The sequence below is a fragment of the Eufriesea mexicana genome, unplaced genomic scaffold (assembly GCF_001483705.2).
Source record: "Eufriesea mexicana isolate 0111107269 unplaced genomic scaffold, ASM148370v2 scaffold497, whole genome shotgun sequence".
Taxonomy (NCBI): domain Eukaryota; kingdom Metazoa; phylum Arthropoda; class Insecta; order Hymenoptera; family Apidae; genus Eufriesea; species Eufriesea mexicana.
In genome coordinates, this window is record NW_016908638.1 from 63,660 (window position 1) to 83,953 (window position 20,294).

Consider the following 20,294-nt stretch of genomic DNA (forward strand, 5'->3'; position numbering starts at 1 on the left):
ATGTACAGGTGGTTACTTTGAATTAATTTTTTTTGTTAATTTAATTAAAAATAATTAATTAATTTATTTTGTCACTTATTTTGTTTATTATTGTTATCATTTCGTGATATTTATTTAATTATTATTACTATGTTGCCAGGGAAAGTTTTTATTTATTTAATTTATAAAATTTTTCGTTAGAGCAATGAAAAATAATTAAAACTAATTCCTTTTTTTTTTTTTTTAAGAAAACAGTAAAATATTATAACATAATAAAATATTCAAATATTTGCTTAGCTTTTCTCTATTAATAATCTCAATTAAAAGTTCAGTTTAGAAATTAAATTTTTTATTTATTAAGAGGACAGTAAGGTGTTTTTTAAATTTTCTGAAAACCAATGTCACGATTTGGAGACGATACATACTATTTTTATAAGTTTTACAATGTTTATGTACCTATTTTCCATTAATGATCTCGTTTAAAAGTTTTAGTATGAGTTGAATGGTAAATTGTAATTGTTTTATTGGACGTAGAACCAACTGTAGGTTTCGTATTTCCTTTTCTTCCTCGACAGAATACGTCCCTGTCTGTGCCATATTTCTTTTCATTCGCCCACGGTACCACAGTCCCTAGTATCCACTTCTACCTTAAGAATCGTTATTTATGGTAATAACGTAGCACGAAGAACGCATCGATACCACTTCTATATGCGACATGAAGAAACAGTTCACGTCAGAATATTTCATAACAATTAAATTCTTGCGAAATAGTGTAATGCAACGCATACAATTCGACGAACTTTTTGCAAAATATTCACCTTTTCTGGTTACCATGCATTACAATTCGTGAATAAAATAACCGTTTCATCGGGTTAGTCTAATTTTTCATTTTATTAATAAATATGATAATTCTACGAAATTAAGGAGATGAAAATAAGAAAAAATTGATAAAAAAGGGAATATCCATTAATTACAGGTTTTTTCTGGAGAAAGGCTTATTATTTTAACTAATACCTAAAAATTAAGGTTAATTTTCGAATACTCGGTTAAGCCTAATTGAGAGGGTAATTACCTTAATAAGAATAGTCGCGTTTATTAAACATTATTTAATTAAATTTAATTTAATTTATTATTGGTTATTTATCATTTATCAGTTTACCATTTCCTTGTACCAGTTTAAATTTTCATCAATTTATGTTCTATATTATATAAGAAATTCGATAAGTTTCAATGTTAATTATTAAACAGCATGCAATTAATTTAAGATCAATTTTTGTTAAATTTTTATCTAAACAAAGAGTTTTTTTTAATATATTACAGTCTATTATAATTAGCAAACTTTTTATATTTCAATGTGTGCGACTCACATTGCTTTTAGGATTAAGGTTAACGATTACAAGTTTTCAATCGCAAATATATAATAAAGCAACGTTGTAAAAGAATATTAAATGGGTGCTCGTGATCAATTGTGTTCTGGTATCGTTTAAGAATTATTCGAATGAGTATGCAAATAGAAGAGCTCGCGAATAATAAATCTATACTGACGAAAGAGAACGAACCTGTTGGTGATGTCACCCCACGATTCCTGTTTACCCGTTAAAGCAGAATCCATATGATTTATTTGATATTATAATGTAATTATGCTTCAGTGCTCGCATTTTTTGCTGATAAAAAATTTATCAATTCTTACGTCAATTATTCGAAATTGTCGACCAGAGCATGATGATAGTGAATATTTTTATACCCTGCTATAGTAAAAAACAAATCTGCGAATGGCAAACAATTTATTAGACTAAGATTATCACTTATTTTTAATATCACGATAGCATAACGAGGATCATAATTTATTTTAAGTATTAACGATGTTCTTAATTTTCGCATTCGTCTTATTCAAGTCATTTTTTGTAGTTTGCTTTTTTCACTAATTATATATTCGTTCTTTGGTATTATAATAATCCACTATTGAATAATTTAAAAGTGTCAATTAAACACCAAACATTCGCTTTATGAGTTTTTATAAATTTAGGTTTACGTTTTACAGATTTTATATGTTTTGACTTTAAAAAAATATATTTTGAACTCAGCTATGTAGGAGATAGTTAAAATATTATCGACACTTTTTAGTGGGAAAAGAAGGTTTCTATATGTTCTTTAAATGGTAAAGATTTATCAATAGGTACATCCTTGGGTAATAAATTTGAAAAATAAATTTTCTCCAGAAAATAGAAAAAATATTTATCATGTGCAGAGATTTTTTAAATTATTTGCAGGGGTTTTATTGTTCTCTTATTTTATCTTGTTTGAATTGGCTCTTTGATTAACATTATCAAAATTTCATCTCTGAATTCATTACCATATCATTAAAATAATTATAATTGTGCAATTTATATTGCGTGCAATAAATATTTAAAAAAATATGCTATTAGCAGACCAAATGTAAACGAAGAGAATGCAAGCATACATTTCAATTATGTGCAAAAGAACTATTAGAAATGATATATTTTGATTTTATATAACTCGATTAAATCTTTCGTACGAGTTTTAAGTTTTAGCTTGCATTACTTTACATTTTTTATTTATTATGCTGTAATTATTAGTAGAGTTTATCATTTGTAAGAATGGAAGGAAATGATAATACCGACATTGGTACAAAATAAATAATAGTAAACATTTTTTTAAATAGAATTTATATTATACCGTATATTATAAACATACTAGCTTACCATAAATTATTTACTTTTAATAAATATTAAATATATCATATTCTACCTTAAATCTCACATCTTCAGCAAAATATCCAAAATATTTATCAAGTAATTTTAATTGCAATCATCGTTTTAAAATAACTCTCGCTAACTCTCATATCTTATAAAATTAATAATCTTTCTTTCGCATTGCAAATTCGTATTTACAACAGATTCCCACCAATGTGCCACACAAATCACAATCTATCTTACCATCAAATATTTTTAACCTCGTCACGAGATAATAATTAAAATAATTTAAAGAAAAGACATTAGTCGTAATTCATTTCAGTATCAACTTGTTTTCTCTCAATTTCCAGCAGCTCTAAATTTCTAATTCATTTACACCAGACGGCTCATTCTCTCTGCAGGTACACGTCTTTCGCGTTACGTGCTTGATTTCGGTGGTTTTGTGTGAAAGAGGCAGGGACACGGCACAGCCAAACGATATTGCACACACGCTTACAACATAGGTAGTAATTTTCTCTGTTCGGGGTTCGCAATAAGGGTAGAGGGCAAACGCCGGCAGAAGGTTGCTCCGTTAGGTGGGGAGCAGAACAGGACAGAGGTGGGAAAGAAGGAACGATTGGTAAGGCTCTGTTGATACAAGTGCAAACACGCGACGCAGGATGGTATGCGTGCAGCATTAACCAGCAACTCTCACTCGAGAAGAGAAGCGTCAGGGCAAAAGTACGTAGCGAAGTGCTAAGAAAAAGAGGGAAAAGGTGTGGTTGTCATTACGCTGCATAAACACACGCACCGACCATTTCGATTTCGCGTGCTGTGCGCATGATTGGACCGGACGTGGCAATATGGCCGATGAACGTGAACCAAGTATACCGTAGCTGCTCCGAATTCGCCGTTAAGGATGTTACGTTAATTTACGCCCGTCATTCTTCGTCCAAAGCCATTAACGACTGCTCATTTACGGTCTAGATGCATTAAGGTGACGCGAGTCCAAAGTTTTAACTTGTTCATAGGAAATGATGTGACACTACGTTCTCGATAACTTTGATACAGGGAGTTTTCATTTTACTGCCTGATAGTGGTAATGCGATTCAACGATAGGCGGGATTTTTAAGTCTCAATAGCTGTCACTTCTGCTTTATTAGAGATTTTTGACACCATCTTCGATCTTCCTCATCGAGAATATCGATATTGAAATTAATGTCGTTATGGAGTCGTTAAGTGTCATTTAAACCGTCTGTTTTGGGGCCCTTTTGGGTGTAGAATGAAATACCGATATATGGTTCAGGTAAGGAGTATTGTTCTCTTTGTAGGAGTAAATTAATAAGAAAATTAATATTCAGTTCTGCTATAACATTTCGTCATATGAAATTTAATAAATTAATAAATTTAACGAAAAGCGATGAATTGGGTCTTTTTAAAATTTATCCTCCAAATTGAATTACTTGTAAGTAAGTGAATAATCAATAAAATTCGTTTGTTTAAAAATATCTAAAATGACTTTATCTTTTTATTACGCAACGAATATGCTGTTAGTTCAGTCATGGACACGCTCCCACGCAGCAATGCTCATTATCAATTTTAGCTGTTTCACATTGCCGTCATATTTATATCAAATTCATCGTCACTCGCTATTTCACTTGTCATAGAAAAATACGTCAGAAGGTACAGTTGGAAGTACGTCCCTGGGTTTTACGCTTCTTATTCTTCGACCAGGTAGTAAATATCAGGTAGGTTCTAAGTTAAAAGACAGCGAAAGAGAGGTTAGGGTCTAAGAAGGAACGAGAACAATAAAGGTCCGGGACAGATAAAAAAAAAAATTAAACGAAGATTCTAGTAATACAGATTTCGTCCTTTACATATTTCCACTTTAAGAAGAAATATTTTATCTTAAACCAACCTATTAATTCGCTTAGTTCACCAACTAATATGAAATGTATCGTGTTATCCATCCTTTCAAATTCACAATAATTACCTACATATCTCTCAAAAGAAAATTACCAACAGCAGGACATCTATTGCCACTTCACGGTGTCGAAAAAATAACTCTAACCTCACAAAAGCACCCTAGAACAACTAGGCAATCAACTTGTCAAACCCAAGTATACAAGTACATATATACGTAACCACTTCACGACGTTGAAAAAATACGTAACTCTAATCTCAAACAGAGACACCTTGCCAAGAACCTCGTTAGCCGCAGTACCGACCCAACTCATCTTCACCATCAACGGAATCTAAATAAAATGTAGTTTGGAAATTCTTGGACGATAACGAGGATATCTAATCTGCTGGAAAACGGAGGCACTTCTCGGCAAGAAGATGTCGAGTCAACGAACCCACGCGGCAGAAGGACCAAGTATCCGTTTGTCAAGCTACGTTCCTGGCTACTGGTCTACACGTACACGAATACACGGATCCGACGTTTCTATCGGTGCGTTAGGTAGAGAGGAGCTCTAGCTCGAGGAATACAGCGAGGGAGGTAACGCGAACGTGGACGGTGGCGGCGGCTCGTAGCAGGGAATGCAAGCGATGGTGGGGGAAGTTGGTAGCTCCGTAGGTTGGTAGTAGGGAAAACATGGCGGGTGGGGAAGCACAGCGGTGGTGGCGGCTGCGCCGGGTATCCGGCCGGGCAGTCGACAGCGGTTCAAAAACGAATGGAATGGAAAGGCAGTCAGGTTAGCCGCGCAGCGGTGGGGGTGGCCAGGGACGAGGCAAGGCAAGCGATTTAGCTGCTGCTGGTTCGGCGAGCCACGAGTTGGAGTGCCGAGAGAGCAGCCGAGGTCCCGTTGGCCGTGCCTGCACCGGGAGAGGCGTCATGAAAGCGCGCCAGTTGACCGAGTGCACCTCTGCTCGGACGAAAGCGCGTATTTGTCGTCGCTAAGGCTACCTTGGCCCTCGATCGCTTGCTTCCGTGGCAAGGATTCCACTCGTGGGATCCTGCTCCTGGCTGTCACGCGTCTCTCTCCGTGTACTCCTGTTCCAGTGCGGGATCCCGACTCGCTGGCTCGTAGCAGCGGTCAGCGATAATCCGGGATACGACGTATCCGTGTCGGTCGAAACGAAACGTTCCGTTTACTTCAATTTCGTTATTCCTAGCCAGTGTGTACTCGTTTCCAGAGTTTCACCGTTAACAGTGTGGTGCGTGCGACGGATTGAACACGGATGTGCTTCGGTTTACGCTTTGACATCTGCGTATTCGGTTGGCGAAACAGGGCGACTGGCTCGTGTTCCATCGGACGACAGATATACGTACATATGCGAGATCGATGTTGATTTTGCGGTTTCGTCGTTTTTCCTATGCCGCGTTTCACGTCGAATCTCGTGCTGCCTTGTTATTGACATATTGATTCCGCTGCCAGGCTGTGCCGCTGCAATCCTTCGTGGATCGAGTCAAAAAGCGACTGGCGAAAAGGAGAGGAGGACAGGAAGGATTAATATATATGAAAACTCGTTTCAGTAGGCACGCCTGCACTGGTATGAGAATATAAAACGTTCTTTGCGTCCTGACGTTGATAACCGCTCTGGTCCGTGGCTCGCGTTTCACCTTGACGTTGAAACATCCAGAGAACTGGCACGTTTCGCATCGAGACTGACAACAGCGTGAAATAACCAAACATTTCGGCACGCAACATTTTCCGTTCACCCAACGACCTTTGCACACCTGTACACCCGGAATCGTTCGCTTTCCTCGTAGTCCGAAACACAAAGGATCAGGACGACCAAGAAAGGCAACCGAAGGCACTAGTACTAGCTCGGAGATCGATTCAAATTCGTTCGGCGTTCTGTGACGTTGGTTATTTACATAATTCAGCGACTTTAACGCAGGCCGTTTCAGACAGCATACCAGAAAGAGAACGGGCTCTAAAGAAACAAAAGTAACACGGTACTATTTTCATACCCCGTTACCTATTCCTTTCCAAGAACCTGGCACATTCCATTCGTCTCGAAATTTCTCGGCAACGGTCGAAAACGTGGAAATAAACATCCTGTTTTCGCGAAACTGCTCGATAAAGTATCCACTAGCCCGAAGAGAAATAGCGGAAGAATAAGAAGGAGAAAAGGGACGACGGAAATCCATCGAACCGTTCGTTTGTCCCGAGCAAGCAAACTTCCGAGAGTAGAGGAGGTATCGGGCAATCTCACGGTTAATAACGGTGACATCTCCGATTTTGTAACGCTCGGTTCGTTACCTTGCCGTTGTCTCGGACGCACCAGAGGGTAGCATCCCTCCGGGTCGTTATCCCATTCCGTGGGTTGGAGGGTTCGGAGCGATAGGAGGTTAGTCTGGAAGAAGAGGAGGCAGAGGTGAAACCTTATCTAGCAGCGACTGTTTCGCGTTTCTCCTTGTCGGAGCCGACCGTCGAATAGAAGAGATGATAGTGCACGAGCTCGTTATCAAACGTTACGTGCCTATTGTTGACGAGCGCAGTTACTCCTGCCGTACCCGGTAATTCGATCTCGGTCGAAACGGCATGTCAGCCGTGTCGTCGCGGTTCATCGACTCCCTATCCTGACATTCCATTGGTCGCGATTGCAGAAAACGGCCAGGATCCTTCATTGACCCCGCGTCTTCGAACGGACTAGCCTGTCATCTTTTACAATCATGACGGAAGTAGGAAGCAGAGGCGTGACAAACGATAGAACGAGAAAAAAGAGGATCGACGCGTGATCGGAGTGAATCGATGAGCGATTTTCGGTAGACTCGACAGACACTCGGTTGGCAGAGAGATCTATCGCGAAAAGTAGATCAGTAGGAAGAGAAGGCGACACGTTCGCGACACACGGCGACACGTGGTCATTGTGTACCGTTTGCGACATTCCTACCTACAGCGTGTAGAGCGAGCTATCCGGAACAGCGCAGAGGGGAGCCGAGGGAAAAAGAGGAGTGTTCCGATTAGCCAAAGTCGGGTCAGCTCGCCGATGGATATGGCAGATGTCGTTCCTCCTGTTGTTCATCCACGGTCCCATCTCGCCTGGCAAGGCTATCGTCGGCACCGTAGTACCCGTGAATCGAGCGAACAGGTGTTGTCCCAAGGTGTCCACGCTGGGATACGTGATTCCTCGTGATAGAAGGCACGCGGCTCGCGAACCGAGGCAGTTGTCCACAGTGTCGTCGTCGATCGATCGAGAGACCACCGCGCGAGCGTTCCTTGGCTGAGACAGGGGCACTCTTAGTGACCGAAAGTGTTCGCCAGCGTGATATCGCTGGGTCTGGTGAATCAGTCGTCGCTGTAGGAAGTAGGCCAGGAGAGAAGAGAAAGGGAGAGAGAATATCGAAACGAGGAAGCATCGGGCAGGCAGCGGGTGTAGAAGATAGGATTGCATAGTTGTGCTAGCCGTGGACACATGATTTCGTTAAGGATGAAGAGCATGGACGTGCACTCTCCGCGACCGATTTCCAGGTTCCGCGGCACCCTTCTTCTGCTTCTGACGCTGCTCGCAGAGGTGAGTAGGATGACGGTGCTGGGTAATCGTATGAATCTAGGACATGTTGTCGGAATGCTTTTCTGCGACAGAATCCGTGCGTGCGCGAGACTATGACACTCGAGACTCGCGTCTATGGTTACGTTCTCTGGGACGTGTGTAACGTTTTGCTCTGGTTACTCTTGCGAGTCTCTCGGTGAAGAAAGTAGTAGCTTTTTCTGCTTCCTTTTTTCCCTCTTTAGCTTCTTTTTCGATTATTTTTCTTAATTTTGGTACGAGATATAGCAGCATTGGTACGTTGATTGGAATTTTGCAATTTTCCCGTCCGCCGTGTCGCGATCGATCGATTTCCAGATTCCTTGGGTAGAATGGGAAGGAGAGACGGAATGATTAATAACGCGCTATCGAAGGCATGCAAAAATGTTCAAGGTGAGAGAGTTGGGTGACTTTATTGCGAGATCCAGATACTGAGATAATATTTTTCCGTGGGCTATCGTTCTTTAGAATGCACGAAATCGATATTTTGCGACGGAATTGTGTGTTATTTTTCTTTATAGAGGAATTTGGAATTATCTATACGATAAACTTGTCATCCGAGCACTGTTGCACACTTGAACTAATATTGCTGATGAAATTTTACGAGTCACGAGTTACAAGTTACAAGTATGACAATAAGAAGTATGTTAACGAGAATGGCAAAGTTCTGCAAATAAATTCTACAAATCAGTTAATTATCCAGTTAACGCTTAATTAATCGGTCAAACGATCGATGGATGAGAAAATGAAAGAAGAACCTTAAAGTAAATCGAAGAAGAGGAAGTATCGAAAAATAACATTATTTATCTAGGGATTAAAATACAGGATCCTATTATTTACCATAGAACGAACAGTAAATTATTATTAATCTCTTAAATTTTCATCAATCGACACGAATGGAACTTGATCCTCATCAAATCCTCTTCGACGATAGCACACTCTGATTTCCCAAAAACTATTAATCTATCCTATCCGACATAAAAAAGAAGGAAACCGCGAAACACATGAAACGTATTCCAAAGGACACGAAATTCCTACACAAAGGGTAAACGCGATTGGATCGAAAATGGCCGGACAGCAGAAGCAGGGTTAACCGCATCAAACTCCGACCACGTACACCACACGAAATACCATGGTAAAATACCGTCGATAATAAAACGTTCCCGCGATCGAATGACCAGGTATCGAACCTCCGTCACGCTTTTCCGCCATTTTCCCCACGGTGCAGCGTAATGGCGCGGCGTAGAGAGATCCTGGAACAGGCGTCAGCGTGTATCCTTCTGCAAACGGCCATTTCCGTGACGAAAACAATTCTCGTCCGATCCACTGGCTAGAATTTTCTCAGCCAGGTGGTGGACTTGGCTAGTTTCGCGGCAGATCCGAGCCAGACCGCGTCTCTCGAACTGTGGTCAGCGATCGGTGAAGGGGAACACCGATCTAGTCTTCCTCTGCTCGGCCGATTTGTGTCCCTGTATTGCGAAACCCAACTGACTTTCCCAACGTGAGAGAACGTCGCCTTGTACCCTGACTTATGACGCGTTGACCTCTGCATCCGAGTGGTCCCATCGACTATTACGCATGTACCTTATCCGACCGATCTCAATGTCCTGCTCGTACCTATCAGTTGGCTGGATATCCGTCCTGGATCGGAAGGCTTCGTATCTCTTCGGGAGTTACCAATTGCGAAATTCCCGCCTGGGTATCGTATGCCTAACAGGGAACTCTTGCTAGAGATTTTTATCCAATGTCTCTTGTGCAAACTCGTCGCTCGCGTATTCAGGGCCGCTGGCTTGGACAGTCGTATTAACGTAATCGGTGTTTCGTATCTCGTCCGTTTGGTATCGAGCGTTTCAAAGCTCCATAAGGATGCGGGTTTCACTTGCGGTTTGGCTTAGCGAGTTCCATCGTGAAATCCAGCATCCGGAGCTTCGTTTTTTGCGACGGAGATAAGAATAGAGATGGAGTTTAGAGTGTGAGCGAAGGTTTATGGGATGGTGTTAGGAGGATGAAATTCTTTGACGTTCGAAGTATTACGTCAGTGTTTGTTTTATTTTATTTGGCGATGATTAAGAGGAAGTAACGTGGAGCAGCTTTTTCAATTTAGGAGATTATGGCACTTTTTGGGATATTCTTTGGAATAATCTTCAACTATATTAAAGATGAAATTTATGCAGCAGACTTTTGTATAATATATTTTTGTGTAATTTTGGATTATAATAAGATTCTATTCTTTATTATAATCTTATGTTATATTCTAGATGAGGTTGTGCGATAGACTTTTGTATAATAATTTTTCTACGAAGTATAATTGTATAGGTTGTTCTTCCTCAATTGCATTCCATTTGTAAAAATTTCTTTCTGCTTTGCATGACACATTTGCGTTATATATAACGTGATATGCGTATAGTATTTATTCCAGGATTTATAGTTGCTTAAAAATCTAAATATCTAAATTACTGGCAATTTTACTTTCTCGTGTAACTGAATTCGTGTCAGTTATAAAAGAAAATGGAGATTGAAGAACAATAAGAGTATACTATCAGGGGCGTGAATATTAATAGACTTGGATAACGAATCGAATAATAGATTTGGAAAAAGAATCGAAATGTAGGTATTTTTGAAACGTGAATTATCCGTTTGATTTGCTCGTGAAATTTATAATAAATTGTTGGATTTAATAGAAAAGAATCGATTTCTGGTAATTTCATAAAAATTATTCTTATGATTAATTTCACATTGTTCTAGGGATTAAAAATGATTTCTGAGTTTCTAATTGCAATAATTTTTTGTTACATATATGCAGGCATTATTCACAAGTTGCATTGACGAATTTGTAAATGGATTTATATAAGTTTGGTACACGCAATTTGTCGAAAAAGTGTATCTCTGGCTCAATAACATTTACTTGTTTCCCAAGAGCTTGTTTGCATATACTTTGCTTGTGTAATTAAGAAAAATATAAAGATTTGCTTCATACCCAGTAACCTTGATCGAAACGCCAACGTTTCATATCCTTTCGAGATTCGATCTTTATATACAACTGTGTAAAATTTTTTCTAAAACATTCGGTTAATTAACCTTCGTAACGCGATATCCGAGAATAAATTAATTATCTCTCGACAAAATGCATCACAAAATGACAAAAGCTTCGTCGAGGGGGTATTAAGCTTATGCTTAAATTTTTCAAAGCTTTTGATAATAATTCACGGACTAATTAAAAACCTAAATACTTTCCAGTAAAAACACATTTTAAAAAAATGATGTTCCTCTTTAACAAATTCGAAACGATTATCATTATCATATATGCATCACCAGTAAGAGCTTCTAATATAATAATTTCGAATAATTTCGAATAAAAAATAAAATTATAAAAATTCCAACATTTATCTTTCATCGTATCGACATAATTATTTAATTCCGACTTGATTAAGATTTTATTACGTGTTATCGTATACTATATATACGATCGTATGCTTATTGATATACCATATATCTTACCATAACTCGTAGTAATTATAACCTGCAACATCCGAGAAAATCGTATAAACCTCCACCAAGTTACTCCTATATAATTAGCAATTAATAGGAAAGCTAGAGAGAAGAGATACTCGAAAAGCGGCGCAGTCTGCCAATTAAATGGTACCATAAGATTCTAGACCATGGTGGAAACGAAGGAAACTCGAAGCGTGAAGGATTACTACTTAGGTGCATCACGGTTTATCGACTAAAGGAAAGTTCTCTCAGCGAAAGTAAGTTTCTGCGAATTCAGCGAGCGAATGAAATCGGCGCCGTGCTCGGTGGACGACGCCCGTTCCGATTGTTTTTAACCTAGGAAATATTGTTCCATCGTCCTCGAACGTTCACGTGGACGAAATCGATGCTCGAACGCCGTTTGGAAACTACTAGCTTATTTACGTATGCTGCTGCACGGTAACTAGGCTAAGTGAAAGTGAATAAAGTAAAGATCGGTATAAAAACAATGCAAAAGCGGATACTCGGGTTTACAGATACGCGCTGAAGGACGGAAAAAATCCTGAAATTTTTCTCCCCTTTCGTGTCAGTCTTTGCGTATGAATCACAGGGGACTTTTGTTTAAACGCATTAAATGTAAGGGTAAACCTACTGCGTGATTCATTGATCAGGGAAAGGATAATTTCGGTCACTGTCTGCCATTGAATGTGAAATGGGAAGGTCAGTAAACGTGTCGTATGATTCATTGGTTATGGAAAGAGTAAGTTCGATAATTATCTCATGCAATTTGTTAAATAGCTGTAGGGATCTATTTGGGTGGATTGGCTAAAATAGTGCTGCTTTACTTCTTAATAAAATACAATAAGCTTATACGTAGACTGACGGCTATGAAACAGGAGAGATTCGCTATGGACACGTTTGACTTTGACTTCTTACCGACATACAGGTAACCCTCCTATAACACGGTAGATAGGTTCCTAGAAAATGTCGAGTTGTGTGAAACCGTGTTGTATGAGACCCAGAGTCAGTACAAAAAGGTTACGTTTCGAAAACTTACTAAAAACAAATTTTTTTTAAATTCTACATAAACAACTTAATTTTTATTAAAAATATAAACGTATGTACAACACAAAAGAAAAGAAAAGCAAAGATTATTTTAATTTAACGAAACCTTAATTTAATAAATTTCTTTGTCGTCACTGCTCATGTACAAGCACAGTGTTGTACAAAGGTTTTTGAAATTTTCTTATCGTGTTAGAGCGAAACCGTGTTGTAGGGGGGTTCCAGAAATTTATGAACCGTGTTATAGTGAAACTGTGTTATCGAATGCCGTGTTGTAGGACTGCTACCTGTACTCTTAGACACTAGCTTAAGAACTCTTAAAGACTGAAGACTGCTCATGACTGACGACTGTGTAGACTGAAGCTGCCACTGCCTTTGCGTCCTTATTTAAAACATTCATTCTGTCCTTTTCCATACTCAGGCTTTCCTTTCCAATCATGCCCCTTTCCCACGCAACCTCCGTGGGCCAGGTATTTCAATCACTCTGAACGCATCCCTAAATTTTCGCTCGACCCTACCATAAACATTCTTTGCAGTTAATTCGCTTGCACGCGGTCACTTCCATTCTAAGCTCAAACACACTTGGCATTCCTTCAGGGCCGTATTTATTCTAATTCCACATAGCAGACAGGTTTGATCAGATCAGAAAATAACAATTTTGATAATTATTTCTTATGGAATTTGAAATGAAGAGGCCAGTAAACGTATCACGTGATTCATTAACTGCAAGAAATATAATTTTGGTAATTATTTGTCAACGAAATTCGAATGGAATATATTAAATCTTAGGCAAACGTGTTGCGTGGTTAACTGAACAGAGAAAGCGTAATTCTGACAATAGTTTATTACGGAGTTTGAGATGAAGAGTACAGTAAACATATTGTAGCATCATTTGGTTGCGAAAGGAATAATTTTGGGAATCATTTGCCGTGGAATTCGAATGAAATCCATCACGCGTTAAGCAAACATTTTGCGTGATTCATTTCTCGCAAAAGGGTAAGTTTAATAATTGTTTACCGTGCAATCTGAGACGATGAGTTTAGTAACCGTGTTGTATGATTCACGGCTTACGAATGGAGTAAGTTTGTTAATTATTTGTCGTGAAATTCCAATGAAATCTATCAATTGTTATGTAAATGTCTTGTATGATTCATTGGTTAGAGAAAGAATGATTTTGGTGACTATTTATCACGTAATTCAAGATTGATATTTCAATGAATATTATTAATTAGATCCTTTTATGTGTCAGGTTTGACGAATCTGAACGATCCAGACTATAACGAACGAGAAATTAAATATTTAAGGAATTAAATATCGTGATATTCTTTAATTCAAATATCGATTTTCTTCGATGTAGAAGATGAAGATAGAATATTACTAAAACTACATACGACAATTCACTTATATTGCAATGAACCATACGCACAGTGTGGACCACCCAACAGGGGCATATCAATTATTTTCGTTATTAAGATTTATTTGTTTCGTTATCAAGACTTATTAATGGCATGATTTTTGCTGTCTTTAGTAGCATAATTGAATAAAACTTACGAGTCGTATCTTGAATGTTCTCTGCTGTCTCGGTATTTATGACAAACTAATTTCTTCCCTGCGTGTAAGTAAATTGCATAAAAATTTAATCGCTGTTAAATTAAGCGTACTAGTATTTAATCGATATTAAATGAAACATTTCAAAGTCCAGTTCAGTATCAGATTCTTCTTTTAGTTTCCATAATTTCTTAGTACGTTTAAAAGTAACATTTAAAAAACGAGAAAAACAGAACGTTTTGCATTTTATCTGAAATAAACACTTTCTCAACTCATCGCTGGAGAAACACGAATTTATTTCTACGAAAGATCGCTAGAAATCCAGCGAGCTTATCTTGATCACGAACACGAATAATCAACGTAGTGTAATAATAGGAAGAAAAAAGATAATCTTTAACGCGAAAAACGAACGAGAGAAAAGCACTCGACGGTGGTCTGGCGAACAAGGCGAAATTATAATTAACTCGACCACGCGATACAACAGATAAAGTAACAAAATAAAACGGCCATCTGTTTCAATTTGTTACTACGAGTTGATTTTATGGACGGCCGAGTATTTAGTACTTGTACCTCCGGTGTTTTTCGCGTCCGAGCAATTAACGTAATTTATGGCGAAATTTATAAGGAATGAAATATACGTCTACAGGTATCAATGAAACGAACAATGTCACGTATTTTTCGGCTTCGACGGCTTTAAATATTTCGAATATCGATTGATTTTCGAATTCGAGTCAATTCGTAAAGTCCTACTCGTTATTCGAATTTTTCTATGGAAATGGTATAGCACAAAGATTATCAATGGTGGTATGTGTACCATATCGATGGTACGCGAGTATTCATTATATAAAATTCTTTTATTACATAATACTATAATACAATTAAAATTGTATTCAAATTACATAAAAATTGAAAATTGTACGCAGTGGAGCGTGGAGTATGGTACAGTTAAAATTCTCTTACGATTATATAAAAATTAAAAATTATGCACTGCAGAGTATAAATTATAGTTCGGTTGAAATTATATAAAAATATCAAATTACGTACGGTGTAATATTGTATGGTGGAATGAATGGGTATTATCTATGAAATGATAGACACGATGATATACCGATTGGTGGTGCGTTAAGAAGAAAAATCGAGAATTGCTGGTATAGTTGCTATGGTTGCAGGAATAGTTCTAAAATTCTTACTTCGCTTTTGTGATAATTCATGAAGGTTTTTGTGATTTTTCAAGGGGCAGATTATATTTCCGAATGAGTAGTTCAAAAGAGGTACATGCAACGCAGTAGAAGATATATCAGTTGCATATATACAATTTTAACTCTTGAAACGATATTTAGAAACTAAAAATTTCGAACAATTTTGCAAACTACGGTAGCGTTAAAAATAATTCAAGCTAAACGCGTTCGAAAATAATTTACGCCGATTTTACGAGCAGTCGTTGAAAGAGAACAAAAACACAATGAAAATGTTAGACACGTCGAGAAGAACATTCGTCACTATTAACTCTCAACGACGACTTCCACCTTGAACAAGACACCGAAAACAACTTCCGTTAAAAATAAATATAAGGCCGAAAGAAAAACATAAACCATGCAGGCTGTTTCGAGTAAATAAGAGGAGATTTACCGTGTGGAAGTACATAATTATGCCGAGGGAAAAGTATAAAAGCGTATTGCACTTGCATCGTTGCACTTGAAAAAAGATCACGTTATAGGAAGATACACCTCACTGAACTATATACTTTCACCTGGAATAACTTCCTGTATCTTTGCCTAGAAGAGAGCACTCCTCTCATTCAGGTTTCTCGAATCATCTTCAACGAATCGAACAGTGAACACGTATTCTCCTTTTACCTCTCGATGTGCCATCTTCAGGTTCAACGTGATCTATTCTCTTTATTTTTCTTTTACTATATTTTTCTTCTTCTCTTTGCTGTTGTTTATTTATTTATTTATTTATTCTTCCAGACTTCTATTTTGATTTTTACTTTCTTTTAGGTCTAGATTTTTATGTCGTATCGATCGTCAGGTGATCAACGAGCGTTTAGAGTAGTTTTCTCTTAGCTTGGAACATTGGTTTGCAAATGAAGGGTGGTGACCCCTACTTGGGTCTCTAAGCGTGTTCTGAGCTTGTGATGGATAATAATACGTTTAATCGTGAATTTTTAGCATTCGTTCCTTTCGATTTAGATATATTATTTTATTATATTGGCTAAGATAATTGAATATTAAGTTAAGATTTCTTTATGTAGGACAGAATTGAAGAGAGATGGGATTGCAGGTCGCTTGATTGGGAGACATTGCATTGGAACAATTGCAATTTTCGATACATATCGATGCTGACTGTTTTTAGTTTTTAGGAATATTTACTTTGATCGATTTCAGATTTTGCAAATAATCGATTCCGATTGATTTGCAATTTTAGGAATATCGATTCAGTTTCGTTTTAAATTTCAGGAGTACTCGTATCGATTAATTTCCGATTTTAAGAACATTAATTCGTAATAAAATAAGTTTTAGAAATATTGATTCTAATTGTATGAAATTTTACAAATTTCTAGGTATTTTCCACATACTTTGATAATCGCTATACCAAAGTAGGTTGCGGAGTCTAATTTCTATCTTAGATTTCGATATCTTCAGCATTGAAACCAGTGGCGATTGATCGATACAGTTTGGATACAGAGGATACAGAATAGTGATTCCGTTGTTTCTCTTTTATTTTTCCTTTTGCAATGGAATAAAAGATGCACCGGATGTTCACTTCCTTCGTACATTCCATGAACATATCAACTACCGCAAAATTTGCATCCGTGGTTGAAAGCCGTAATGCTTCCGACACCGTTTGTCATAGTTACTGTAACTTCCGGTTTGGACGTCGGCATTCAGAGCGTTTGCAACAACGTTTTGTAAACGAGCTAATGGATTTAACATATGCCGAGAGCAGAGTAATCGTCGATGAACTTTCACTGAGTTAATTATGGAATAATTGCCGGGATGAAAGTTACATCGCTCTGTTTGTTGTTCGATCTTATCAATTTCAGCTGTAATCAAGAATATCTCTATTTTCTTCGATCGCAATCTTTATGATATTGTAATTGGTGCAATGAAAACAATAAAATATCTCAATGTTGCCTTTTGTTTGATTAGATCACGTTGTAAACCTCTTTGTTGGCGCCATAGCGTGGTTTATGGGGTGGTTCAGCAAATCTTTGCGACGTATCTGTATTATGTCTTATAGATTCTACGTATTTCTGACAGAGAAAGTTTGTCTGGTGTTAGTGATCAATTTTCATCTAATTTATGAAATACATACTTAGTTTTCGAAGAAATATTTCGCCTTTATATTGTTTGCTAACAGTCCTTCGTATGTAGGGGATGAAAATAATTAAAAACGTTAAAAAAAAAAGGATTTTGAGTTTAATATTTTCTCGAAAATCGTATTTTCCGAAAGTTTCGTCAGAATTAGTTATGAACCCTTTGCACTCGGCGATTTTTTGGCTAGAGAAGAGTAGAAATTCAAAGATTCTCTACTAAAAAACTGACGATACCTTTTTGAGCAGTGAATAAAGAATTGTATAATAATAGAATTGTAGAATTATTTGATTTCGATGCCTCGCATACTGTTACAATACATTAAATTTGATATATTAATTAATATCGATCTTCCAAATTTTATAGTCTCGCATACTGTTACAATACATTAAATTTGATATATTAATTAATATCGATCTTCCAAATTTTATGAAATGGTGACTGAAGCTCACCTCTCGAGTGCAAAGGGTTAATACTTGAGGAACGCCCCTTGCGAGTACATAGCTATTTTAATTGCCATAACATGCAGTATAAAACATTTAGAAATAGTGTAACGTGATGTTACCAAAAATTTATATAGTATCGGTAAAGTTATTATTTATTGTTTAAAAAGGAAATGAAACAGTACAAATGAAATAGGTGCAATTTGTTTTCGTGACCTATTCTTTTTTTAAATTTTCCTATTAATTGTTTGTTTGACGCTTTTCATATGCGTTTACATTCTACTTATGCTTTTATTGTTTCCAGGTCTAGTTATTCATAGAACAGTAACGTAACTTAAAATGTGTCAATTTGCCAGTTGAAAGCATATATAGGTCTAGGAACATATCCTAGGCTATTTCATAATATGCATTTGATACAAAAGGAGGTTAAAAGCAGGTTAAGAGATATTTTTCTGATCAAATTACTCTCGTAACCTATTAAAAGACAATTGACTCAAATTTTCCGTTTTACTCTATGTTAAGAATTTTCTCACTTCGTAAACAGTTCGAAAAAGGTTCTCCAAAAAATCTCAATAATCTAAAAACAGCCTGAGAAATGGTACTAATCAATTTAATTTTCAACATCGATGTGCTATCATTTTTCCCAATATCTCTTCTGCCAAATCTTCATCTTAACCTACTTCCTAGAAAATAAATATAATGAAAATTTAATCATCGCACAAGTGTCCTAAAATGTTCACAAAAATCTCAATAAAGGATCCATCTAGTCCGAAGTAATAAAATCGAGAAATCATACAAAAAAAAAGAAAAAAAGAGAAAAAAGGCACTAACCAATTTGATCTTTTAACATTGACAGGCGATCGTTCTCGGCAGGAGAAGAATGTCTGCCGAAGGGGAGAGGTCGGTCGATGTAGATCCGATTCCGCTCGTGTTCGCGAGCCATCGCGCGAATTGTTGGCGGTATTTTCGCTAGACGTGGCTGTACTGGGAGAAAGCCGTGACATTATTGGCCCAGAATTCGGGGCTCATGACCGCGTGCTAATTTAAGCACTTACTACGAGGACTCTGTTCGCCGAATGGATCGCGAATAACTGACGTCGTCGGCTCCAACCCGTGCGAGTTACGTTACGCTTACGACGGGTTACGTCGCGGCGTGGGCGTCCCGTTGGTCAACGTACCGCGAAAAATCTGTATCAGAACCATGTTTCCCGTCGATGGTCAACCCTTTCCCCGTTTATGCACGGCAAAAGACCCTCGTTTGGGGTAAAAATAAACTCGTACCTTTGATGGAAAGTTTCGATTTACCGCGAGCCACCGTTCACAGTCCTATCTTTTCCCCTCTTTTTTTCTTTTTCATCTTTTTCCTGGCTTTGTTTTGGAAGTTAAATGGATCGTCGATAAAACGATTTTCTTGGTTTTGTGGTTATCTGTGGCTTTATAAATAGTCTCGCGAATGTGCTCTGTTTTTGGTACCCCGGTTACGTTTCTTTTCTCTTTGTTGCTCTGATTTTTATTACACCTGTATATTTTTGCATTGTTAAAAATTGGAGCCAGAGTCTTGACGAAGGTACTAGAAGATTTCGGTGAGGTATATTGTTTTATAGTTAAATATCTTTTTTGCTGAGAGTAGCATATCCACATTCATTTCGTATCGAGTAGGATGAAAAGATGTATAGTCTTGTAGACCCCTTATTTTTGTTATCTGGTGATGACTATACTGTTTGTACGTTTTGTATGAGATACATAAATTTGTATAATTTTAAAAATAATAATTAAAAATTTCATCCCCAAGTGACTGGTGGATCATTACTTGACGATCATTTGTCGCTTTCACGAATACTAGCAAATTAGATTTTCCGCTAACGCGAACCCTTCCTCGTTTCTAGACAGTTTGACCCCTCGTCGGGGTAAAAATAAGCTTGTGCTTTTGATGGAAAAATTTGATTTACTGTGAACGGTGTACGAGGGGAATGTCTTTTCCCTGTTTGAAAATCGATTGGCAAAATGCTTTGAACGACCAGTGACAGCCGGATAGAGAGTTCGTAAATTTCACAGACTATTTGTGAAAATGGGAACCAACTGTGATATATAGGATATGTGTAGAGGAATCCGAAAGGATGAAATACAATTTTTCCTCTGATTCTCAATACTGGAATCACCTGTAGTATCGTTGTATTTTCTATTTTCTCGTATTTTATATTGTAGGATGACGTATACTGGTCTCGAGACACCGAAAATTATCGAAAGAACAAGAACGCGATAACACAAACTCAAAACTCGTAAACTGATTTAACTTAGGG

At 37.5% G+C, this 20,294-nt stretch overlaps 1 protein-coding gene across 4 annotated transcripts in view; it reads left to right on the plus strand.

Annotated features, from left to right (window-relative positions):
• Positions 1–5,443: 5,443 nt before the first annotated feature.
• Ptp10D (Protein tyrosine phosphatase 10D) overlaps positions 5,444–20,294 on the plus strand; it is a 91,138-nt gene continuing 76,287 nt past the window's right edge. For all 4 annotated transcript variants that reach the window (XM_017897280.1, XM_017897281.1, XM_017897278.1 and 1 more), the window contains exon 1: positions 5,444–8,138. In XM_017897280.1, the coding sequence (XP_017752769.1) occupies positions 8,040–8,138 (99 nt within the window). In that variant the 5' untranslated portion in view covers positions 5,444–8,039. The remainder of the gene's footprint in view (positions 8,139–20,294) is intronic.